At 37.2% G+C, this 26,826-nt stretch overlaps 2 protein-coding genes across 14 annotated transcripts in view; one reads left to right on the top strand and one right to left on the bottom strand.

The window, feature by feature from the left end:
- Window positions 1-22,713, bottom strand: part of LOC113677792 (neuronal acetylcholine receptor subunit alpha-2) — a 34,686-nt gene extending 11,973 nt beyond the window's left edge. The window contains exons 1-2 of one of the 3 annotated variants that reach the window (XM_089203341.1): window positions 22,599-22,713; window positions 1,324-1,472 (exon numbers count right to left, since the gene is read on the bottom strand). In XM_089203341.1, coding sequence (XP_089059467.1) covers window positions 1,324-1,425 — 102 coding nt within the window. In that variant the 5' untranslated portion in view covers window positions 1,426-1,472; window positions 22,599-22,713. Of the gene's footprint in view, window positions 1-1,323; window positions 1,473-2,075; window positions 2,309-22,598 lie in introns of those variants that run through there. The other 2 variants (XM_027194636.2, XM_089203342.1) reach the window with 2 other exon arrangements.
- Window positions 2,599-26,490, top strand: LOC113677763 (neuronal acetylcholine receptor subunit alpha-10). Of its 11 annotated transcripts, none has more exons than XM_089203344.1 (6): window positions 2,599-2,714; window positions 19,987-20,096; window positions 21,793-21,932; window positions 23,138-23,182; window positions 23,407-23,516; window positions 23,894-26,490. In XM_089203344.1, the coding sequence occupies exons 2-6, from the start codon at window positions 20,021-20,023 to the stop codon at window positions 25,005-25,007; spliced, it is 1,485 nt and encodes a 494-aa protein (XP_089059470.1). In that variant the 5' UTR covers window positions 2,599-2,714; window positions 19,987-20,020; the 3' UTR covers window positions 25,008-26,490. The 11 variants fall into 11 exon arrangements, with proteins under 11 accessions (XP_089059470.1, XP_027050407.2, XP_027050410.2 ...); XM_027194606.2 differs by lacking the exon at window positions 2,599-2,714 and adding an exon at window positions 7,515-7,894; XM_027194609.2 differs by lacking the exon at window positions 2,599-2,714 and adding an exon at window positions 7,543-7,889.
- The last annotated feature ends 336 nt before the right edge of the window (window positions 26,491-26,826 follow it).

The following is a 26,826-nucleotide window of genomic DNA, read 5'->3' on the forward strand; positions in this document are numbered from 1 at the left end:
ACAAAAATTATAAACAAAGCTGTTGTGGTCAATGTTTTTACCCGAAAAATCACAAGCTTTTGTATTCTGTTAACTCTTACCTTCGGAATGAATCAATGAGATACTTTTGTTGGTCAGTGGTCACGATCATGGAAAAAGCTTACAAAAACACAGAGTATAGGGAACTGTCAGATTTTATAACCATTTCATTTCATCAACTACGTCCCTTAAAAACATTTTCACTTTACCCCTAACTGTTTCACAAGGTTTTATGATTTTTTCGTGCAAGCTTTTGAGTTTATCCATCCATATTCAAAGAACGATAAATGCGAGTAAATAACTTTTTAGGAACATGGATGACAGATGGCAAAAGGCTTTTTGATAAGTTATCAATTTACATCAGAATAGATAACAAGAACTAATGAGTTTCAACTAATTGTTCATAATCTTTAGATTTAGAAACTGTTATGACACAATCCATTATGGCTCAGGTCATGAATGCAATCTGTGCATTTCTTTTCGGAGCGGAAAACACTGAAAGGTGTATCTTGTCATTATGGTTGAAATAATTAAATATATATCGAAAAGATAAGAGGCCAAAGGTATGTATTAACCCGTGATATCGAGGTTATCCGAGAACGGTGGAGAAAAGTATAAAGCACACGATCATTGCGGCTTATGTCTTCTAAGTTTCCCTGATGGTCTTAAATTTCCACCGTGTTTTATATTTCAAGCTTCTTTATCTGTTAAATGTAGGAAATTAGCCGTATCTGCGGGCATCTCTCCATTTAAAACTCCATGCACAGAAAGTAGGTACGTCATCTAACCTGCTAATTTCAACAACAGCAAGAGAAAATCTTAACTAGTAAGTTGCCGTCTTTTTTTTTCTTCAAAGGGCAATTAGAACAACACCTGATTTCTTTGAGCTGGATCGAGGTTTTCGGGAAACATAGAGATTGCATGAACAAGTCGAAAATCGCGAAATGTCTCACATAGGCGCAAACATCCTGTGACAATAAGCAGATTCACTCCTGGATGATAGAAGATATAATGTTTTTCACCACGAAAGTTTGTTTTGCGTACGAATTTGCTTAAATCAATATTGACGTACCGGCTTTAATAGGGTAACTTATGTTCCCTTTAGCCAACAAGTACGGTCAAAATCATCAATTTCTCATTAACTGTAACGGTAGTAATATAGTGGGCAGTAGAGCCATCTAAGATCAATACGTTTTCAAGCCCAAAAATAACAATGTAAGATTAAACGTTACCCTAGTTGGAAAAAGAACAATTATCATGGGAGAAAACGGTTTTACCAAGCACGATGACTTTGGAATTACTCACCAAGTCGACGAGCTGACTAAATGCCATATCGAACGTAACAATTACTGGTTCAGATCTGTTTTGCGTGGGTAGAATTTGTTTCTCTTGTAAGTAGTTTTCCATGAGGTGATGGAGAAGCCTGAGTTCTGCATCCTCGGGAGCTTCCTGAGCTGGGAAAGAGTTTTTAACACCACTGTTACTTGAGCGACACGAAAAAGGAATTAAAATAAAATATCATAGAGGGTATAATGGGCACATATGCAGAAAAATTGACGTGTCCAACTTACAAAGAAACGTAATTCGTTAGCAATTGTTGAGCTGCTAAATGCTCTCTACAGGATCATGGAGGTTACTCTCAAAATGTTTCTGCTATTGAAAAAAACTTTTTAACATGTCTCCGATGTGTTGACTTTTAAGGAATCCAGACAGTTTTAAAAGGAGAATTTTTTCAATCAGTTTCACACAGCGAAACTCTCTTTGGTGCTTGACGAAGCCGAAGGATGCCTCTCATTCGCCGCATATGGATAACAGACGCCGTCCTACAACAATAACCATATCTGACCTTCGTCTCTAAAACATATACTACTCACACAGTTGGTGCAAATAAAAAAATTCTTTATCTCGCAAAGAACAATTAGAACGTTCCTCGCGCTGTAGGTGAAGAAGAAAGCCACAAAAGTTTGGCAATTTTCAAAGTACGATTAGGACGAGATACAATTACAGCGCGTTGTTGCACCGAGCTGCATGTTGAGTAATTGCATGTTTCCTCTTACCTTTACAAACATGGCCCAACTTAACTAGAGTTCCGAACAAAAATACAATCACGGCGAAGTGGTTTTTCATTCTGTCAGCACGGCGAAACCAGAAGTATGCCATCGTTTTGTTGACGGTAAAGCTGTTGTGTGATTGGAGCTGTCGATGGTGTGGCGATAGCAAAATGTGGTAAAACTCAAAAGTTTCTGGGCTATTTTATCTGTAGCACGATCTCGTGAGAGAAAATAAGATCCCGCGGTGAGATTGTTTCTAATTGCAAATGTCCTTAGGGTAGTGCTGAAGCTGTACACTCAGCACCGTAATCTAAAACTGCCGACAGCAGGGTGACACCACCCGATAACATGTTTTTCATTATGTTTGACATAGTTTAGAGACTGACATACTTCTTGCAAATCATGCAATAGGTGGATCATGGAAGGGGCTCCGACTGCGTGAGGGACACAAACTGATCCGGTATAAAAACCAATTCTTTGAAGAGGCGTGACAAGAATATTGAGAGCCACAAGGGGAGTTCTGGTAGGAGGTCTAGAATCTATTTCAAAGGCTCTTCTATAAATATATAACTGACAACTAGTCGACGAAACGACACCTGGGACCACCTGATTTCAAAACATCCCCGAAAAGGCTCCGTTGGGCAGGTAAGCAGTTTGATTCTCCACAAACAAAACTGTACAAAGTAGTGTCTTTGCAGCTTTACTTTTTAACAACGGCGCTTAAAAGTTTCCTTTGATACAACACAATACAACTCTTCTTATTCAATGTGGACATTCGATCCGAGTCTCCGTAAATGCAAAGATTCAACGTAAAAGGAGTGGATTAATTGGACCGATGAGAAAAAATCTTGTGTTGTGTACTCCAAAAATTACGTCAAGGAAAGGATTCTTCCCTTCTCGTTCCTTTTTTGACAGTCCTCCTTGTCAGACCCAAAACTTGAAAAGTAGACCATCTTCCAACAACTTCGTGTCATTCAGGCGCGAAAGACGCCGACATTTTCAATCAAACAATCATGACGGAAAAAATGTAATTATTGAAAGCGACAGTAGCTATTTCTCTATCCATCCCCTCTCGGTGACGATAAATCATCGCTTGATAAGAAAACGTCCAAAACGTATTTGCACTTTTTTATAGAACTAACTTTGGAAAGACTACATTTTCCTTTCAAAACGTATTGTACAGTTTTACTATTTCCTGTTGCATTTGATTTTCTTCGCTTTGTAAACAGAAGTGTCTTTTCGTCCTACATATAATTTCTCTTCAAATAACCGACAGATTTAACTTGAAGGTTGAAGAATTCAGGAACATTTGACCTTTAATCAAGTTTTTCCACGTAGTCGATTTCATTATTACTCGCTAAATTGTATTTTTTTGGCTTCGATGTGAAGCTTAGATGAGGGGGAAAATCCATTGAACTTAAAGATGACCCATTTCTATCCTGAAACAAGTCTTCACATTCTCATGATGAAGTTGTGCCGATACCAAAATCAAAAACACGAATTTCACTTCTTTTGAGTGAGTGCTTAAGTAACAGGCTAAGCTGTCATATCGCGCTTTATCGCGGGGTCCGCTTGACAAAAGTTTTCAGTGAGGCTACCACACTTTCACTTTGTAAAGGTTAAGTCAACATTCCCAATCTAACTTGTATCAGCTGCATCCAACATTTATCATTTATCTGCATCCAAATGCCACAAACAGCGCTATAAGTTGAGGCGGTGCGTGAATCAGCCTAATTTGGGTTCCTTTAAAAAAAAAGCTTCTGTATCAATTCAGGCGAAGGTAAACTTCAAGTTAAATAGTCCACGACCGAATAAATATAACGACTATTGCATTGCATTCATCACTTCTCAAGTCAAAATTGTTCCCTTATCCTCTTATTAGACTACCTGTCGCGCCCAGTTTGAATTTAATCTCTGAGTAGTAACATCTGTGTCTTTGTTCTAAGGATTAAGAAACGACGAAGGTTAAGAAATGTTATACGATGAATTTAGACAACAAGTATAATTACTTAAAATTATTTATCATTCAATGCGAATTCTTTCTCCCATAAAAATTCCTATAAATGCCTTCCCTAAATGAGTTTTCCTGGTGTTCAAAAGGAAAAGGTGCTGCAGCAAAACCTCTTTGACCTTCGTTCCAAGTCAGTTAAGATGAAATATTTCCGCCTCTTGAAAAGACCACCTTATCTTCACGTTTTTATTTGGATCTAAACAAATCGAAGAGTCTTAGAGGAATTGGTGCACCTTATTTCGAGTTATTTTTTTGTGTAATTAAAAATTATCGTTGGCTGAAAAGATAACTTCCATGGTGGTTTGCCAAGGTAAAGAACACCTTAGAGGTACGAATAAACAAGAAGGGAAACAAGAGCGTCTCAAGATGGGAATGATTGACAGAGATTAAAAATAATATAATTCCAAAATTTCCGGTGAATTTTCCAAGGTTTACAAATCGAGACGTGTTTTATACATCTTATGAAAGTATTTGCGCCAGTATATTAAATGCAACGATACGTTTTCGAGAGATTTATGGATTTATGCAGGCAGAGACCGAACTGTATCGCAGCCTTTGTTAAACTTTAAAGTGTAATTTTGTTCTTAGTAAGTTCGAAGAACCACAAACTGAAATGATGTACAATATGTTGGCACCATTTGGAAATTCATTTACTTCCAGTAATATTTTGGCAATTTAAACATGTGGCATCGAGTTAAACAAACTGATATCTCATTTCTTCTCTGTTATGCCCCTGTGGCTCATAAAATGAACAAAAGCGAAATAAAGCACATCTACGATAACCTTTTAGTTGCAATTATCCATAAGTTACCATGAGGTAACCAAATGTTTTCCGTAAGTTCCTCAGGTAGTACCAAAATCCGTACAATGAAAGATCCACATACGACTAAATCTATACGATACTTATGTTCATCATGATTATCGCCAAGAGAATCAGATCACATTCTCTTGCTGTCACACCAAATGAAAACTCCAATACATATTGTAAAATTGTCTCTGCGATAGCTTTCATATGCGGCAGCTTTCCAGCGCGGTCGGTGTCTTAAGTGGCATTTGTTTTGGTATCTGAAGGGTCAGGTTCAATCGTTTTCGAGTGATTTCATCTCATCAAGGTGGACAAGTGAAGTTTTCATGTAATGTAGAAAGAAAATCTACCTTTCAAGGATTTTTCTTTCGCAAGTATTATCTTGTAAAACAAGAAAACTTAGATTAGAGAACTTAGTCAAGGTATTTGATAAATCGTGGCTTACTCGTTTCAAAACAGCTCTTACGGCGAGACTCTTTGTAATGTGCTCGTGTGCCCTTTTTCAATTAAAATTACATTGTCACATAGGTACAATTTGTTGAATACAATCTAATCAAAGTCTTTCTGTTCATTTTCTAATCATAATTGCAAAAAGTTGATAAAGAAATATAAAGCGCAAATAAAGTTAGACTTCCACGCATGACAACCTCATATTACGTAAGTTTATTTGATCTCACGATCACAAAAGTCCCAGATGTGACAAGGAATTTGCACCACTTTCTGCACGAGGGAGGTGACACCACATTACACTACACATGGCAAATCTCTTAACATTATCGAAAAGTACTTATAACTCACAACAATCACTATTTTCGCCTTTAACATGTCATAACACATGAGAGGAAGTGGATACTTATTGAACTGAATCTGTGTATTTTAACCGGCTTCCGAATCATTTCTTTTAATTGGTTCCCTTTTCTCACAATGCCTCATTACAGGCACGGTAATTCTAATTACCTATTTAGGATACAGAACAAATCATATCGCTGAGATACTTATTACACATCTACATCACCAGCAATTAAAAGAATTGGCTTAATCTTGGTTTAGCTGCAGAGACGTATTTTAAATTCAAAAGCTGCGATTTAACACCATGATAACAAGAGGTTAAAGACATTTTATCGAGAACTTAGATTCTCGGCTTGCATTTTTAGTCGCCTATCACAACAAGAACAATAAAAGAAATTGGATTTATCTTCCACATCGAATTAATTTCATCTCCCTCTACAAACTCGACTGTGACCCTCGATAGCCAGTACATATTTTGAACATTTGTTTAGCATTTGAAGATTGAGCGACATTTGAAGACTCTCATACCAATAACCAATTTGTTCACGAGGGAGAATGTCCAACCAATCAATACGTATTTTCTCTCTTTTTTTTCTTTTTTCATTTCCGACTCTGACGCAACAGAGCCTTGGCAATAGAACTTCTCATAACTGGTGTGGCTAATTAAATGAAGCTTGGGTTGAAAGTTTCTTTGTCTTCAAGTTATTAAATGAGTGATGTTTTGTGTAACTATTACTCTCTAAAAAATTTCTTACTAAATTAGATTGGCATCTCATAGGAAAAGGTTAAACTGGCACACGTTCATTAATTGAGGCTCGAGGATGTGTTTTGAACAGAATGCGTCGTCTGTGAGTGGACGGAAAATCATCTTTTTTCATAGTACTTTAAGAATCCGTTCCTGGTGGTCTGCACATAAGAACCTGTTCCGCTTACGAGAGATTACCACATAGGAAAAATGAGGTCAAAACAGTGTAGCCCACCAAACTTATGATGACCAAGCAAAGAAAAAATTCAAGAATTCCACGCAATTCGAGAACCTTTTTTGATTGGGAAGGATAAAATCATCGCAGCTTGATGCTACTGGGCCAAAATATGCCTCCTGAAGTTAACACCTATGCTAGTTGAGTCTTAATCTGTATTCTGTGATTAGATTAAAATCCAGCAGGAAGGGCGCCATCTTCCACGTACCACGATAGGGTAGAAAGACTTAAGGTTATCTAAACAGGAACACTTTAATTATGCAAGGACTTCGACATGGCCCTGCCCTAATCCTTCTTAAAGGTCTCCTATGGAATTTTCATTATCTGGTCTACAATTTGCCAAATAAACGCATTTTGGCTGTATCAGTATATCGGCGGGTATATCCCACTGGTAAATAAGGCTTTGCAAGCTTTCCTGTTATTCACAAATTTTTCGTTTTTCCTTCCGATTTCTATACATACGCGTCCACCGCTTCTTTGCCAATTTTAAGTAATTTCCGTTGTGGTTAACGTCTTGGAGTAATTTTCCTAAACATTTACGAATTCCAGAGTATAATTCTATGTATACTCTAAGTGACATGTTTAATTCCTCAAGAGAAAAACGAAAAAGAATACAAAAAAGTATAAAAAAAAAAGTAAATAGAAAAAAATAATGGAAACAACGACAAGTTTCCAAAGATAGAACACAGCAGTTATCACAACATGAGCGTGGGCCGCGACATTCATCCATAATAATTGTAAAGACAAAGTTCACAGTTGTTTATCTACCGGACTATACCGTAAGGCTTTGCACGTTACAACAATACAATAAGGCAGGATTTACAAAGAGCGATTAAAACACGTGCATGGGAGAAGCGCATGCCATTTCTGTTCCTTCCTGTTTGATCCATAGGGGAAAAAAGGAGAGACACATGCGATTTTTTCCGTTATATTGTCGCCTTTCATTACATTACGCCAGAAAATGAAGCTGAAGAATATGAAGAAGATTTTCTCCATAATATGAAAAATGTCATCCGCGCCGCGAACCGCGAACTGATAACGTCTGACCGTTGTGATTACATCATCGATAGCTGGCGTCAAATTGAGCAGTTAAAAGAAAAGCGACAATAGTTGACGCAGATTACGCAGACGTGTACACGCAGGCAAGAAAGTACAGAGCCAACGATATAGGAACGCTTGGAAATACTCACGGATAAAGGATACTACGAGAAGGAGTTTGCTTTGGCCATTTAGAGGTGAAGTAAGTGCGTATTAGACTAAAACAAAGCTCATGAAATGGTGTACCGAGGTTTAGACTTCGACAGCAAAATTAACGCCCGTTTTGAAAAGCTAGCTTGGAGAGAAACACACATCTTTTGATTTATTTTCCCTGTTCGTCATTTATAGTACGTTTAGAAGGACAGAGCAATGCCGTTTAAGTGGCAAATATGTTCCTTGTTTTTAACGCTGATCGGTCGTGTGTGAATAAGCAACCTTTGATTAGTATTAAGAAATTGTATCGAGTCCGCGCGCAAATTTAGTCTCGGCCTCTCCACAACGTGAATATACATAAAGAAAAGGGTCGTAGCTAACAAGAAAAAAAAATGATCAGCCTTACTCTTTGTCACTAATCTTCGTCTTCGGCGTGTGTGGTTTGTATTAATAAGCAGACTTGAATAAATATTTGATTTTTGGGCGCGTATGTTTCACCTCAGTTTCAGACAAAAATCAAACGTAGGATTTTTACGAAAGTGAACAAAAAACGCTTTTGCGCAAAGATGACTTGACGTAAGTGTCTGTTTGGTCCGTGTCCGTGATCAACATAACTACAGAGTTGGAACATGCAATCATCTTCGCCGGAAATACCACTTCTGCTTATAAGTCGACAGAGAGAGAATCTCCTTGGGTACAAATCCGGAAAGTTTAAAGCAGCTTTTATCCAGGAGGGGGGGGGGGGGGGAAGAAGAGAGATGAATGTCGACAGTTTTGAAAGAAATTCTAAAAGATATCAATATGGGTGTGGCACTAACCAATGTAAAAGGTGTAGAAGATAGTAGATGTAGGTTTGAACAAGTAAAATAATTCTCCTGTATTTTGTTAATATAAAGAGAGAAATACAAATTACTACCCTCAATAACAAACTAGAGAATCTACGAAGATCACCCCTTGCTTTCTGTGGTGGAGACCCCCCGGGATATAGATTTCAGACGTTGTACCGCTATCAGAGTTAATCGGATAATTGCTTGAACAAATGCTAGTGCAAGTAATAAATCCCAAAAAATGCACTGATATCTCATAATAACATCTTCCCTAATTCGACCATTATTTCTCAGTTTTTGGATAGGAGACGACTAGGAGATCCGAAAATTCATAATCTGCCCTTGGTGACACGAGCGAACGAGATTTTAACTTTTAAAGATAAACGGTCACATTATCGTCAGTAAAATTTTAAAAGGCTCCTCGACATTGTCGCATCATTTTCGCCTCTTCACTTTGCCGAGTTTAATTAATGTAAGAGCGAGGTTAGCAGTGACTTAAATACCGTCTAAGCTTCTGTTTCGCGGTGATTTCGCAAACACAAGAGCAGTGAAAAACTCTAGTGCTCACAAATAGGCCTTGTCAAAGAGGAATGGTTGAAACACCTTATGCGCACATGTTAGAGTCAAATTGTATCAAAAAAATCTGTCTCCTTGCCGATGGAAACGTAAAATAAACTGTTGAGTGCAAACAGAGATAACGTTCTCATTAACGACAACAATTTTCACGCGCTATCAGTTATCAGACTTGAATGTAGACAACTGTCTTACTGCAGATTAATACTCGTGTTTCATTACCAATCACTTTTAAAGAGTTTGTAATCAATCGTTGGGTGGAAGATTGTACTTTTATCTGCTTCTAAAGGGGAAATACCTTTCCAATTAACTTTCCTTTGGCCTGCACCGTTTTGTGCGGTAAGAAGAGTGCCACAGTAAAAATAAAGTCCCTTTGTGAAAGGGCCAGAGTCCAATTAACCAATTTCGATAACGTGATTATGACTAAATCAACAAGTCTAATAACATCCCACATCCGCTTAAAATATTTTTTTTGTTTGTTAAAAAGCTCGTCTCCCTTAACTCCGACTGTGAATTCACTGTCGAAATATTGGTTTACAAAACCTCCTCTTTCACCGGCCTCTTCATCCGCAGTAAATAAACCTCTTCTCATGCGTATGCTGCGCTCACTTAAATTACGAAACCGCTAAGCTCTGAATTTGAAAAGTGATCATCAGTGCAAAGGAGAAGTTTCTTACTCTGTATTGTAAGTAATGCCAAAAAAAAAATCCAAGAAACAAATTAATACATATGACCTGAAAAAATTTACGGTGACCTCAATGAAGCTATGAGAGAACGGAAAGTAACAGGATTTAGCGACAAATTAGCGACCACTAAAACGGGAAGACAACTGGTTTTGTTGAGTACCAAAGAAAGTTATTCCCGTGTTTATGGCACCCACGAGTTTCATGAACAGAAGACGTTTCCAAAAACAGACAATGTCACGTCCTGCATGTCATGTATGGAAATTTAATAACCTCATTTCAAAAATTAATCAATCTGTGTTAAGTTCTTTCCCCGCCTATCAACATCACCAGCATGCCGACATCCGGAATCTGATATCTGTAGTGTGTACCTCTTTGTCTTCCAAGTTCCTCGATGATTTGAGGTCTTCCGCAAATAGTGAAGTGGCCTCCTACACCATGTTCTTTCTCATGCAAATGCAGGAAACCAAACACTCACCCACCATCACCAACTGCTTACAGATATATCGCTTAAAAACCACCATCACCAACTGCTTACAGATATATCGCTTAAAACCATAGAAAATCGTTTTCTGTTAGCCTGTTATGATTAAGTATCATACTGTACACATGCTGTCTTTCACTCTGCTCGGTTACCATGAGGTGAATTGTCTAATTTCCTATGATAAGTAGCAGTCATTTGACGTCTTGTCAGACGATGTAGATCAGTGGCATGTATGACAAAACCACAATGGGACAAAAAGAGGTTGTTGCACGAATTCTTTCACGGAGCTGTGTCACGTCTGCGAAAAATGTCTTACACCGGAGTGAAACTGTTAAATCATACTCTTTGAAAGAGGATAAACACCCAAGAGGTAAGAAAAATTCAAACATAAAAAAAAATAGACTAGGATAAATTTTCAAAAAGGTTCAAAGATTCTGAATGAATCATCGAAAACGTCCAAAGATCCGTTAAGTCACTCTTAGCACCAGCTAGATCGGTTCAAGTGGTAACCAAGGTAGCGTCAGGCTCAATATCTCGATGCATATCACTTTAAATTGACCACTTGTATGTAAATGTTTTCACTACAACATAACGAAACTTTTCCTAAATTTCGTGTGACAGAGATTTAACTTTCATCCCTCTGAACAAGTCGCTCTTTTGGCAACATGTAAGGAGGCATAAGCCAGTGCTCATAAATAACTCAACAGTCGTGTTTCATAACACTTAATTCGGGCGTTGTCTAATAATATTATTTCATACATCCTTAAACCTCTTTTGATCCAATTTTAATGCATCAAGTACGAATCAACAAATAGATCCTATGTTACCGAGGATCCCTTGTTCAGAAATCGATTACAGATGACGTCAAAATGTCGTAAGAACAAAAAGTGATGCGGAAGACGCAGCCGAGTGTGTCACAGATTTTCTTACCTTTTGGTGATCTATTTCTGACAGATCCACGGCAACATGGAAACTATTACTTCATATGTGTTAAAACAGCAAAATGTTGTTAATGGTAATCTCATCTGCGCGTCTGTCCTCCAATGAACCATGCGTAAAAACCAATCAAAATGTGTAAGATTCAGTTTATCATAATATGGAAATAGTTCACCTTTCCCATCGAGGAAGTACATTGACATGGATATAATCGTTAAGATTCATCAAAAAAGATCATACTGCTGGCCACAGTATTTTAAACACGACCTTTTCGGGAAGAGTATTCAGTCTTAACGGCAGGAGAAGTCCTTGGGTAACTAGGGGTAAATTTTTCAATCTAAGTCAAGTTGACATTGCAGAAAATAGCTGGGTTTAGTTTCAAGGTCTGACAGTGTCCAAAAGGTGCACGTTTCTTTGCAAAGTACCATTTTAGAACCTGATTTTAAACGTCATTGGCTTAGTTAATTGGCTTCATCAAAACATTCTCTAAGTATTTCCGCCATTCCGTCCATTTTCTAAAACCTTGAGTGCTGGAAAAAATGTAAAAGCCCTTGAGTAAGGTTAGTGGATACCTTTTTCCGTTCGCTTGCAAATTTACTTTGAGGGAAAAAAACTAATAATAACACTCTGGGAGCTTCCTTTCTATTCATCCCTATTGAATTGTTTCCAAACCACGCAAATTCGCTGTAATTGCAGTCTTGCAGCAATAAGAAATTATGAAACGGTTTTATATCTTCCGAACCAAACAGCATAATGGGGCTAGGACGGTCTGTGGCACTGAATTTACACCTGCTCTATATCAAGTAATTGGAAAATATGAATATGCCAAACTAATTCAGCGACTTTAAGCCGGAGGAAGCCATAAATTCAATCATGCGACAAGATGACGTCCTGAAACAACTGAAACTTGCGTCCTTTTTGTGGTAAATGAAGTGAAAACAAATCCAACATATCTATTTTATTGAAGTCTTTCTCTGCTATTCTTACATAAACTAAAATATGTTGTCACAATGGTGTATTTCTAAATACCGTTGAGGATGAGAAATTCCCAATCTGTGAGTGAATACTAACACAAACATTTAGACACTGTTATGACTGCCAAGGTTTTAATCGCTTGAGGGTTTCCACTGACTGTGAAGTGCTTTCGGCTGTTGTCATGAAAGCGTTTCAGCACCAGCCAATCAGGTGAAACACAATAAGAGATAATTTGCGTTATGCATTACTTCATTTCAAATTAACACCAATGGCGAAGTTTTAATTTCACATCTTTGCTTATTGTTTCTTCTCTAAGACTTGGTGAATTTCTATTACCATTATTGTGAAAAGTTGAGAGAAGGTATGTGTTTTCTATTCTGGAGGGAAAATTTCTCATCCATGTAATTGCTTTTGACAGCTTGCCATTGTAAGTTGCGTTTTGTTTTCCATCGAAGTTCTGTATTCCACCCATCAATTGCAGCTGCAATCGACAAGTTTCGTAAAATTGAAGTGAGATCATCTTTTGCACTTTTCCAAACTGATTTTAGAGCTAACTAATCTGTCGTCCTACAGTTATTTCGCGGTCACATTTTCTGTAAACTAGAATCGGCGTTCGTGGATGAAGTTTGTTATGTCTTATATTTTACACATTTGTTTACCAAAAGCCTTGACTTTTAAGGCGGTGCAATGACAAAATAGCTATAAAATTGCAATAGATCGTAATTAAACTTTGATCGGATATAATTGTTAGAATTAAATACGAAGCGAGCCATAGTGTTTCGTTGTGTTATCACGGATTCATAGAATAGTTTGAAGTCAAGTGATTTCGGAAATGAAAAGATATTTTTTAGTGTTTAAAACAGTTACTCGTTGATAAGCGTTTTAAACAGGACCGACAGACACTAGTTATTATACACAGGATGGGGCACAAAGTATAAATTCAACGATGGTTCATGGTTTGATCGAATTTTATTTAAATTTGATGTGCTTGATGAATTGAACCGATAGCCATCTAGAGAATGACAGGTTATTTTTGGTCTTGTTACCATGCAACCCCTTAAAAACTGCAATGTGATCAGTATAGCAGACCAAAACTTTTAAAATAACAAATTTGCAGAGAAAAAAAATAGTAATTCTATATTTTAAAGCATTCTTCATGGAATCATCTTTGTCGCGATGGCTACCTAAAAGTTGACACATATCTGGTATCAATCAGGTAATCTTACTGGGGTATTAATTTTGAGGAGAGCCGCTGGCAAAATATATTTGTTCAACACAAGCTGTGAACATAGACCAAATTCTTCGCTGCGTGCATAGGGCGCTCACTGATGTACACTATAATATTCGTTTAAAACTGACACCTGTACAACGTGTTTTTGCATAAATTATTGAATCTGCTGAGATGATGGTGGAAACAAATAATTGATACTAATTCAAAACACTTTAAAAATCCCTCATAGTCAATAATTTGAGTCGTAGAGCATTATTCGTCTCTCAGCTGGGTAACAAGGTTACTCTTAAATCTTAAACTTATCCCCTTCAAATTTTCTTTCTTGTTTATTTACTTGTTTCAAATTCGTTGTCACTAACATCAAACTAGACTGAGGAGAAAATTGACTCAGAAGTACACAAATATGAAGCAACATGTCTCTGATTATGAATTAACCAATCAAACCATTTATATCATTCATTAGTCGTTTAAGTGGGAGAATAAGTCAACTAGTTGGTTGAAAAAAAAATAGAAAAAAAAAGAAGAAAGAAAATAAACTAAAAACTAGAAATTAATTTGTTGACAAAAGAAGTGAAAAAGATAGTTCCAAAAAGCATATCTAGTATATCTTCAACCTGACAGTTGTAGAAAAACGAGCTTGCAGCACTGAACTAAGGTAAGAAGCAGTGGGTCACCTTACGTGTACTGGCGGGCCTGCCCGTAATTGAGAGTGTGCCACTTTCACAATCCGCTTCAAATAATTGTACACACCGGAACTTCTTCCCACGAATGAGTTAATTTTTGGTTCTGTTGCGTCGGAATACCAAATAATTGCGAAATAATTTGCGTCACACGACTCATTTCCTTTGCCAAAAAATATTAATAAATGAGTGGGCTGAAACTTTCACTGTTTCATGGTTTCGGCAGAAGATGTAATTTCAAGTTTTCTAGACAAATGACGATGACGAATCCTTGCTAACTTGATGTCAAATTCGCCAGAGGAGTAAAGTTCATGCGTACACACCTGCGGTAAGGAAAATGATCTCGTAGCATGAACAAATTTTATTCTCCCACCACGCTAAATTTAAATATTTATTGGACAACAAAAACGAATAACTTGTCTAATCTTACTAAAAGCACTCCTACTACTTTGTTTAATTTTTGTTAAAACGTGGTTTTAAGGATTTTAGAAAGGGTTTAAGAAGGATTTTATAGAACCAACGTCATCGAATCCTTTTTCCATTTCATTCAGACAAAGCATGAACTTCACCTTGATGTCTTTTCATAAAACATTTCCCATGACAACTGAATTACAAACAGGAACGAAGAAAACAAAATTAGCAGCAGCAAAAAAAACGGCTGATATAATCAGTTCGAGACCTCTGAAAATGCATGGAAAAAAAAAAACACCACGATGATCATTTCAGAAAACTACCTGCTTTAAAATATTAACACTGACTCCCACAAGTGACCAAAAAGCAATTACATCTTGGATTATCAAATTATGGCCTGGTGAGTAGGCGAAAAAATTGAGAAAGTTATACACAAGGGAAAACTGTTTCGTTTCAAACCACACTCTCAAAATTAAGATTTTAAGTCCGTCTTCGCATAGCAGTGTATGCTATCTTGGGAAGTGAAACGTTTAGCTAAGACGACAGTTCTGATGTATCATGTTTTCCAATATTCTTCCGTTCAAATTATCATTTTGACTCTCATGTCGTATTACTACATGCAGAAATAAAACGAGAATAGATAAATTTAGTAATATTAAGAGACCCTTATTTATCAAATCATTCTGTTTACAATTTAGGCTACCTTATGTAAACATTGCAGATATGCAATTGAATAATTGGCTGGTTGAAGATATTATTGAAGCACTCATTGATGGCTTTTGATGGTGCTATCAACCAAGGGTTGGTCTGTTGTAGCAGGCAGAACATCATTGAACAGAAACAGTAACAATTAAGAAAGCAGAGAAAAAAAGGCCGGCATGTTGTCGTCCATGCTACTTGTGCAGTTTATTGTTTGACTGTTCTAAAACTGATACGGTGTTAATTGGATTTTTTGATTTTTCAACGACAAACAATATTCGCCTTCGAAGCTGTCCAGCAAAATTTCGCCACTGTTCGAGTTGTATATTCTTAATCTGACATCGCTAAGATTCATCATGAGTCTGTACATTGTGAATGTTGAGTTTTTGGAACGAATAATCAACGCAAAGGAATTAACTCCTGTTTGCGCATATTTGCCGCCATACCGCACTAACCATGTCGTGAGAAAAGTCAACGTGAAAACTATGAATTCTTCATTGAAAAAACTAGTCATATATATTTCAAACAAAGTTTCTAAAGAAAGTGACAGAATTCCTGGGAGACAGCTATTATTGAGCAATTAGATTTTTCATTTTTCAATTTTTCTGATCCTTGTCATTTTTCCAAAGATAACGCGGTTTTGTTCTTTTTCCACAAGTAATCCAAAGTAACTTAAATCCCATCACAGATTATTCACGGGTGATTTTCGTGAATGTCTGATTTCATTTTCTTTAAAATGCGGATCTGCTCTGGAAATCTCGAGAACATAAACCAAATTTATTTCAAAGTCACTGAAATTTGCATAAGGCTCACGTACGGAGTGTTTTGTTAAATAAATCATTGTAAACAAGAGATTAAGATATCTTAAGAAATAGTAGGCACAACCTCAATCAATGAAAACTTATACAATTTCCTTGTAACGTCATTGTTATGATATACCGGAAAAATATTCGATGACTTCTGCTCCGATTTTGTGTTCCTCTTTCAACTGAATAATTCGTGCACTTAAATATGCAAATATATATAGATATATATATATATCCATAGGGATATGAAAACTTGTGTTTAAATAAATATCTTCATCTTTTCGATATTTACTTTCAAAGTGCCCAAAATACTTAAGCAGTATATTTCTTTTTATAGTATGATATGGAGAACAAGAATTAAAAATTGTATCATTTTGACTGATTTGGTCTTATTCAAAGTATGTTTTTGCCCATCTAAACCTTGACGTTTCAGATCCGCCTTTTGGGAAAAACATTCAATTTTAAGATATGTCTCATCTGAAATTGTTTTATTACACAAGTGATTTTTACCAAATGTAAAAAATAGCCCTGGCAACTTGGTAATTAGCATTTTCTCAAGTTTCATTTGGTGTTTATTGGCCAAACAAACAGACGAGCATTTGCAGCTCGTAAGGAACTGCTTAACCACGTATCATTTGATTCTGTAAAATAGGGCTTCACTCGGTCATGTTTTACTCTCTAGTCACTCGAAAACTGTTCACCTTGTTAAAGGATGGCTAGAATTGTACAATTCACTTCTCGCATCTTCCATTTAGTTGAATCAAATGAATGCAACGCGGTGATTCATTATCACAGGAAGGGTTGGTATTCAAGCCAGAGGCGAATATCAACAAGGTTAGCAGGTTGGTAGAAAAGCAAGCAATTCAAGCTGACCTGTGACAAAATATGTTCTACGTTTGTTTAACAGCTAATCCTATTAAATTTATTCTGGTCGAGGATCCTGAGCAGACCCTTTTTTTTAGCAAAAAAATAGCAATCGCTCTCTTCTAATCAGTTTGGAATGCTAGCTGAGCTCTAATATAGCAGTGAACATGGGAGTCTGTGCGAAAAAGCCTAGAGTGCTGTGTTGTCTATCGAAACGAAAAACGCCAACTGGGTGAACACGCTAGTTTCAATAAATTTTTTTAATTCTTTTAGTTTTCAGCATAATTCATGTTGATATTGTTGTCATCAGAAACTGGACAAAATTTGTAAATTACAGTACTGAAAAGTAAGCATACGTATTTTAATTGTAAAAAAAAGAAATTCACTGAGCTAATCCAATAAAGGCAAATTTTTTCGAAGCAAACATTATTTAATTACAACAGAGGATATTATAATATGGATGCAAAGTTCTTTCAAATCAAATCTGACAAGCTAGCCAAAAAGTATGGCGGTAATTGATGGTCGAGTTGGAGGCTAATGAATGAATATTTCTGCCATAACTTTTTTGAGAAAAAATAAGCATTTGACAAGGAGCATTCAGAAATCTAGAAATTTGACGCCCAAGAATCAGTGAATCGTCGTCATTTAAAAGAAGAGGGATTTTCAAATTTCTTTGAATTTTGGCAGAGACCTAATCGAGAATAAATCAATTTAGTTTTTCAATCATTTCCGGAAGCGTTAAAAAACCACGCAGACATCCATTGAATAATAATATGTTCCTCAGCTTATTCTGTTCGTCTGCCGACTAGCTTTTAAGCAGAATACAGATATGCCACATTTTTCTCTCGGATTTGTGAGCAAGTTCACCCCGACTCGGGCCTTTTCTGTTTGACTGAAGCCATCAAACACGGGCTGTAACATAGACCGCAGACTGTTCATGGCGCCCTTTAAAAGGCAGTGCTTGCGTTGCCTCAAGCTGAAAAACCCAGAGGATTTTCACTGAAAATGTAGCTAGATTAAGCCTATTGTTCAATTTTAAAAGCCATTTCTTTTCAAATACTCAACACAATTCATAACTCTTGACCCATTTCGCCCGAAAATTCAATTTAATCCCTAAGTGTATGTTGCAGGAATGAAAGCATGTTTCGATTTTACGGCTAACCAAGTAACATCATTCCCCAGTTTCGAACTTTGCAAACAGTGGAACTGCTCGACAATTAAAAAAAAACACAGGCGTGTCAAAAAAAAGTCAATTAGAAAGTAACATTTCATTTGCAGAGATTACGTCGTAAGTCAGTTTACGTTGTGGTCTACAAAATCATTTTTGGTGGACGTCCAGCGATTTAACATAATTTTCAAAAGCATTCAATGTTACCACAAAATACAAGGAAATTGAGAAACTGCACAAGGATTAGTTTCAACAACTGATGGCATGATGTAGGCTATGGTAAGGTCTTTTGGCCAAGCTTCAATTTTCTGTTTGCTACTAACTCAAAAGATGTCCATGTATCCTTGGGATAACCAATTTACGGTTAATTTTTTTTTTCGCGTCGATGTGAAGGGGTAACCCAAGCACGATACGCGTTCGAGAGTCAAATTCACAAGATTGAACCAAATACCATGTCTACCTACTGAATTTACTTTATCTATCTATGTTAAAGAACCTTTCAATAGGATTTTGTACATTTGTAACTAATTCACCTAAAACAAATGTAAGGTGCAAAGTTTTTTTCCGGCCTCTGTGCATTTAATTAAGGTCACCAAATAAAGTCAGCCTTGCAAATTTACTTGAATGCTTTATTGACATTCAATAGAAGTTACAATGCAATCCTTACAAAATCCAAGTAACTTGTGAAACGCATATAAGCCTAGTAACTAGAAGCTCCTTTGAAAACAATGGTAGCAGTTGATGTACAGTAAACAAAAATGTGAAAATTCAATGGGATCCACGGCTCCCACCGAATGTGGACATCCCTTCTTTAGGCTTGGTAACAATGAAAAAGCCTCAAAGAGATGCGGAGACGTTACGTAATCGTGCCTAGGAAATCTAGAAGCGAACCTGGATCCAACAAGGATTGTTAGACCTTCACATGATTAAGGCAAGACTTGAAAGGGATATTCGAGGCGGTCTTTAAGCTACGCCGGTAAAAAGCAAATGCATTTTCATTTACAAGGAGCACAAACCATGATCCATTGAAAATAGATTATGGAAACAAAAGCCATTGGCAACGGCTTTGCGATTGACAAAAGGGTCATTTCATTACAGTTGAGCTCGACTCCGAACAAATAATTATTTACCACGAAGTAAGCGTCGAAATTCACTTCGACCTACTGAATCTTTTCTTTTTCAGTGTTTTATTATAAGTTAGATTCCAACATTTAGGCTGAGAGTATGAAGTACACTGTAAACGGTTCAAATTCAAACTTAATCTCCATAAACAACACGCAGTGAATTAACTAGTATATGTTAAACTATCACGTTGTTTAAAAAGAGAAACTTCGTTCTGTACACACATTTTTGTACACTTGGACATGCAAAGGATTCACAGTCTGTTGGTGTTATTTCATTAACTTGTGGTAAGGCCAAATTGTACACAAGTTTACTGCAATATTTTGACCTCTTAAAGCCTTCAGTTACACCTTTACGGCAACCCATGATTTAAAAGCGATAATAACGGTGATTTAACTACTGTTCACGCCTCCCTTACGTACCATTACTAATTAGTATTAAGCGAACCGTCGCAAACTCGGCTCATTTCATTTTAATTACTGCCCAATTTTTGACGTAATATTCAAAGGATCCTATCAATCTTAGATGAGACTGATGACATTTGTTTGTAGCGGCTATCTTTAAGAGATTCCAGTGATATTCGAGCAATTACCACATCGCCTAAAGTATTTGAGTAGCCACGCATGACACCGCAAATATCGTACCATCGAGTTTAAGGCCTTGTGTGCTCGATGTTTTGCAGACAGCGCTGACGCACCCCTGACCATTGCCAAAGGATGGACGTCACCTTAAGAAAGCTCTATTTGGGACTGTTATTGATCTTAGAAGCCATTAACAGTGGTTGTGCTCAAGGTAAACAAAGTTGTTTGTTATATCATTTCTTTCTCTAAACCACAGAGAATGGACACTGCGTTTAATTGTCCTTCTTTCTATGCACTCCGCGTGCTTACGTTTATTTTGCATGCCTTAATCCGTTATAAACGGCAACTTCACAGCCATGATATAAAATTAACATTGATCATTAAACTGTCAAGTTATTTTAACTCGTCATTTCAGCGATTTCAGTGATAGCCAGCAACTCCGGAGAGGAAACTGAGAATATAGAAAGAAAATTATACAAACCAGCTCCGTCTACAGCTAGCTAATAAGAACAAAGTGTATATTAGTTGACAGTGCTAATAAGCGGGAAGGGACTCTTGAATAAGTTAACGCAACAGTACAACGCTACAACCGTTCTAAAATCATCTACGCTCCTCCTCCATGACTGAGACGTGAACTTTTGGAAACCCAGTGAACTAATTTCAGTTTGTGGCATTCGGTGCTGCATGGTACAAGTTACTGCAGCTTAAGTTATCACTTTTGACTGAAATGTTGTTCAACACTTGATGGTATCACTATTTGTTCCGGTTTCTTTCAACCAGCTTCTTTGAACTTGAAACAATAACTGTTGGAGTGTGCCAAAAGTCAAAGGGAAAAGCCGGAATGACCAGACGAAACGTAATGACACGTTTGCGAGAGATAGAATAGCCATTAAGCTGTACTTACTATAAAAGTCACTTTTTTAAAGCATTTTTTTCGACTGAATGAAATTCATTACTTAAAAATTCTAGGATATTCCAAGAATGTTTGATTGGCCACATTTGTTGCAACAAAACAATATCCACACCAAGATGATTCAGCCATCCAAGAATTCAAACTGGGAACCATCTGCTACGCTTTTCGAGATCCTTAGTGATTTTACTTTAAAGCCGCATTGTCTCGTTCTCATTCTCTCCGGGTTTTCAGCAATACTTTCTTGCTTTTTATTCCAAACCTTCCGTTTCACATCGGCATGAGTGAGTGAGTGAAAACCAATTTGAACCCAAGAAGAAAACAATGTATACTCTTTGTCACTGCTACCTTAACACTAATCTCCTCTATGCTTCACTTTCTCCTTTATGTCAATTCCAACATCTTCTACTTTCAATCATAATTAGTCATAGATCATCAACATTTGTAGCTGTTGTTATCATTATATCACTAAACTTATTCATAGTGACTTTCGCGTGATCAGCTGGAAACTTGAAAAAATCACTTGATGCGAATTGTTAGAGTGAGACTCGAGACAATCCCACTGAGTAACCAAATATCACCTAACTTTGACGTCGTAATTGTAACTGGATGAGTGTAACCCGTTAAAGACAAGTTATAAATGTCAATGTTTATGTACATACGCTTATTGACACTTGTTTCATCTGCTGGCCCAACTTGTTCTCATAATAGTTGTTTAAGCTTTGAATGTATCAACAATAATGTAAGTTGACACATTTTATATGTCAGCAAATAACCGAGCCTTTATATCATTGTCGAGAGGGTGTAGAAGACCTTATAACTAACACTCATCACTCTTACACGCACGAGAGAGCAAGAATTGGTTATCAGCAATGTTCAAAGAAATTGCTCTCTCACAAGCAGTGAAAACATGTTTACTAAAATACCTTAGGATCACAGATTCATAACTACTAGCTCTAACTGTATTGTCTAAGTCTTACTTTTTAAATATCTCTAGGAAACCACGAAAAGGATTACGAACACATGTTGATGCGAGACCTTTTCAGAGACTACAACAAGGACTCCCGCCCTGTATTCAACAAAAGCACAGCAGTGGATGTGGAGTTAGACGTGGCTTTTAGCCAGCTTGTCGAGTTGGTAAGAACGTACAAACACTTTGGGTTTGAATCTCTTATAAAAAATACCTCATTAGCTAAATAGGCTCTTTTGCCAGATGGACAAGCACATACTTTGTAAAGCCGAAATTATTTAATCATTGTTAGCAGAGACTGACCTAGAAATTGGCGACGACAAATACTTTACCCCCAGCTGCTATCTTTGAAAAGTAAACCGGCAGATTGTCAATAGATATTTGCAAAGTGAGCCTAACACAATCATGTTAAACAAATTTATACAACAATGAAAACGATGGAATTCTTTGAAGAAACAATGTCCATTATGCTGTCAACTTTAGTCAAAATACCAAGGATAACGATTGTATTGTAGCAGTTATATATGAGTGCACTATAGATGTATCACAAGTCACTCATTACTAAGAAAGCAGAAAAGATTGCAAAACAACATGCACCTGTTGCTAAATGGCACAAACATCACTTTTAGAAATTTCAGTAAAAGTTGAGGAGATTATAGATACACGAATGGCTCCTGGAAATCTCCGCTACCGTGTTGCAACTAACCCCTCGGTAGCTTACCAATTAGGTGATTTACATTAAGTTTTGTTTCGGGTGATGAAGCGTTCTATTTGTGGTAATTTACAGGAGTGATCCGCAATTGACAAATGATTGTTAATGTCTATATACCTACCATCGCGTTTGTTATCAAATCCCTTGCAAGCTATAACACGAAGATTTCAAAAGCTTCATGAATTCCATATCTCAAACATCCATCTCTTGAAGAATGATAGAGAGCAAACAATTAAATCGTCACATGTGGAAAAGGAATTTCATTACTTAAGTAATGAGTCCTAAATTTTCTTTAAGAAAGAATGCCGAGTATAAGTTTCCCCAAAGTTGAAAAAAATTCTATGAGGCTCAATAAATCAGAACACCAAAAATTACCAACATACCCTCTAAAGTTTCACGCACACAGATCATATTTAAATGCACCAGAAGCAAAGATTACGTAACGCCTACGATCGTTGTGAATCACTTGTTCCCAATCAAAAATCTGAAGTACAAAATGTTTCTCTGAACTTTCTCTCATTGAAATATCTGGAAATCAAAGTAAAGAAACTGGATGTGAAATATTCTACCCTAAGCTAAAAAAGTAAGGTCGATGAGACAATCATAAGTGCGGCCAAAATCGCTTAGGAATGATATTTTGTTGTATTTATTTAACACAAGGACGGCAAGGATCAAATATTATCAAGCAAGATATGGATTCGCCAGGTAAGCCTCATCCACTTCTTGAAATATCTCGTTAAATATTGTATTTCCTCGGATCCCATGCGAATGAGCTGACTTCATTTTGTTAGTTCGTATGTAGATGATTGTGATGCCCAATTATGTATGATAAAATAGCCATAGAAATTGGGAGTTGGACCCTAGTCCTTCTGCCATCAATTGCTTGACTGATAGGTAATTCCCGATGCTCTTTTACTTGATTTTGTTAGAAATGGAATAATCCTTTCCTTGCATGGAAGCCAGACAAATACAATAACATTAGTGTTATCAACGTAGATCCAAAGTTGGTTTGGAAGCCAGATCTCGTCTTATACAACAAGTGAGTACGCAGCCTAATGCCAACTTAATGGCCAGTATGCTACGTCATTTCACTCTTTTCGACAGAGGTTAAATGACCAGGTTGGTACATTCCTTAAACTTAGGGAACATAATCCACGTTGATCAAGAAATCTACGCCAATCTACCTTTCTGACAATTATCACTCCTTTATAGCTTAAAGATCGTGATTAACCAACGTTCATTTACAGGAAGAGAACTTCCAAATCACAAAATTCTCATATTCTGGTTCCCATTTCCATTTCCATTTTATCTCAGTGAAAATCTATCGAAAGATCAGAGTTTTCACAGAGATTGGGCACTATTCCATAGAGCTTATACATTACTTTAGACAAAAGTTTGCGATCTTGTTTTCCACAGCATTGGTATTGGCCAGACGGGAGCGATATACAACTTTGACACAAAAGTGGTCATATACAGCGACGGAACTCACTATTGGTATGCCCCAACTGAGATCAAAAGCATCTGTAAAATCGACATCACCTACTTTCCATTTGACGAGCAAATATGTCCACTCACCTTTGGTTCCTGGACCTACACAGGAGTTCATTTGAATCTGACGAATAAAGCGCCAACAGCAGATCTGAGCAAGTACACGATCAGCGGCGAATGGGAATTAGTCGCCATGCCATCAAAACGCAACGTTGTTAAGTACAGTTGCTGCCCAGACCCCTATATTGACGTTACGTACAAGGTTCACGTTCGTCGCAAGGTGCTCTTCTACCTGACTAATCTGATCTTACCTTGTGTTGTACTAGCAGTGCTAACAGTGTTTTCGTTTAGCCTGCCACCCGAGTCAGGCGAGAGGATTTCTCTTGTCATAACTATTCTACTGGGTCTAACAGTGTTCATGTTGGTGTTCACAGAGAACGTTCCTCGCACTTCAGAGGTGATTCCGCTGATTGTGAAGTTCGCATTCACAGTCATGTGCGAGGTTTCATTCGCCCTGCTAATCACGTGTTTCATCGTTAGGATTTACCACAAAGATCCTGGCAAACCCATGCCGGCATTCTATCGTTATATCACGTACAAGTTGCTAGCACCAGTCCTCAGAATGCAGCCTGTTCCGGCAGGGCATCATGATAGACGACACTGCAAGGAGCATCTCGAGAGGACGAAGCACAGCCACTTTCGTCACCGCAAACCTCGTGCATACATCAGCAAACTGTTCGGCAACTACACCGAAGAGACCAGCTGTCGATTGGAGTTAGATAAGCAAGGGGACGACATCACTGACGTAAGCTCGGGGACTTCGAGGCAGTCAGACCCAATGAAATGTCCTTCGTTAGATAAACTAGAAGAAATAACATTTGGTTTGCACGCCATCATCGATCACTTAAAAGACATTAAGGCCAACGAGTTTAACAAGAATGACTGGCATTTCGCAGCAAGAGTGCTGGACACTTTCTTCTTTTGGCTCCTATTAATAGCATTTGTAATATCGACAACTTTGTTTTACTTCTCAATTCCATGATTCTAGTGCTTCGATGCTGGTAATTGAACGTAGTTAGCAAACCACAGTAAATGGTTGTAAACGGATCCATTGATGATTGCGAGCTTCGTAGGGTTCAGTTGATTTGAATAAGTCAGAGTGGTGGATTGATCTTCAAGAATAGGCACTGATATCAGTAAGAACGTGAATAGCCTATAGCCTCAAAGAAAGGGCACTATCGGCAGCGCGGGAAAGTCTGTACACTTTTCCACGTACAAGATCTAAATATCACCTCTCAGTACCATGTGCCTTGACTTTTTCACTCTAAGAAGTTGGCGCTGAAAGCTTTTGGCGTTAAAACCGTTATCACCTTTCCACCTGAAAATGTTGTGATATTTCAAATAGAAAGTCCTCTCTGGTCACTCCTGGCAGTGAAAGTCTTTAAAGGAGCAATGTTGTTATATTTTGACCTATTTCGTGGCGTTGTGCAAAACTGCTTTTTTTCAAGGTAATTACAGAAAGGTATAACAAAAATTGAAGAAATAAAGTTCCAACGGGGCACAAGAATGGCAAAGATTAAAACAGATTGCTCAGAACAAAATTGAAAAATTTAGGCGAAACACAAAATGTGAGTTAATAATTGAGTGGCAATTGAGTGGCATCTTTAGAAGCCATGTGCAGCCTCATAAACACGACTTAGGCTAAACCTTCAAATTTACAACTAGTAGGACAATGTAGATGAGGTACATTGTAATTGAGCGCTTAATGTTGAAAGGCTTAGTATAGTATATAGAAACTAATAATTTGTAACACTTTCCAAGTTGGTGCCAAGGTCATAATTAGAGAATAGCATTTAAAAAATGTTTATCAGAGACTTTTTAATGCTTGCGAAACAGAAAAATACGTTGTAGAAGGTTGTAGATAGCATATTGAACACATAAGAGCAATTTTCGGTTAAGTTTCCTTGAGTCCCAGCGAAAACAGTCTCAACAACCGATCAGAATTTGGGAAAAAATCATAAGGATAAGGAACCAATAAGAACTAAATCTGAAAACAAGGAAACTGCCTGAAGCGCGGAAAAAGGCGAGTGACCAAGTCGCGCTTGGTTTTAGTTTTGTTTCTACTTGGTAGGTGGCGTTCATTTTCTGGACCAACAACAGGGCTGAGTAAACCAAAACCAATGCACTCTCGCTGATTGCTTTTGACTCACAACTGAAAATTGCTCTGTACGTGCAAAATGCATAGAAATTATTCGCGGTTCCTTTACAAAGGATATGTAGCTACGCCAAAAAAACTACTGGTCAGTTCAAACTGACCATTAAACCCGTAAACCATATAAAATTTTTTTAATCTTTTGAAAATGATCACAATCCCATATAATTCGGTGTATTTTTTGTGTTATAATTTTTCTAGTAATTGAGTTGTTAAAAATATCTTGTCGCTCTAAAATACTTGTTCGGAAGGGGTGGCGCATGCTTACCATGTAAATGGTCTTGAAAAGAATAAAAAAATAGTGAGTTAAGTATTTACAAGAACTGATAACTTGTATCAGCATTAGTTTGTCCCTTTTCCCTTGACCACTACGAAATAGATTACACTGCCGCTCCCCGATGTCACTGGTCAACTTGGTTGGGCGTGGTCGGAATAGCAACTTTGAAGCAAGTTTTTGAGTGAAAACAGTTGCCTTTTATGGAAAGAATTCTTTTCTTGCAAGGAGTTTTGATATTGATCGGGGTGTGCAGCAGTGGAAATACCTGATCATCCATAAGAATGCAATCAAAATGCATTTACATTTGGTCCTTTGTTGGTCTTTCAATAATTCATGAGCTTCCTCGTTAATTTGCACAACCTACATTTCTAT

The sequence above is a fragment of the Pocillopora damicornis genome, chromosome 4 (assembly GCF_964200805.1).
Source record: "Pocillopora damicornis chromosome 4, jaPocDami1.2, whole genome shotgun sequence".
Lineage (NCBI taxonomy): Eukaryota > Metazoa > Cnidaria > Anthozoa > Scleractinia > Pocilloporidae > Pocillopora > Pocillopora damicornis.

Bases quoted from the DNA above. Each gene is read 5' to 3' on its own strand.
- LOC113677763 (XM_089203344.1), top strand. From the start codon at position 20,021: ATGGACGTCACCTTAAGAAAGCTCTATTTGGGACTGTTATTGATCTTA. The intron at 20,097-21,792 runs GTAAACAAAGTT...AAATATCTCTAG, and splicing joins TAACAGTGGTTGTGCTCAAG to GAAACCACGAAAAGGATTAC. The intron at 21,933-23,137 runs GTAAGAACGTAC...ATTTAACACAAG, and splicing joins TTAGCCAGCTTGTCGAGTTG to GACGGCAAGGATCAAATATT.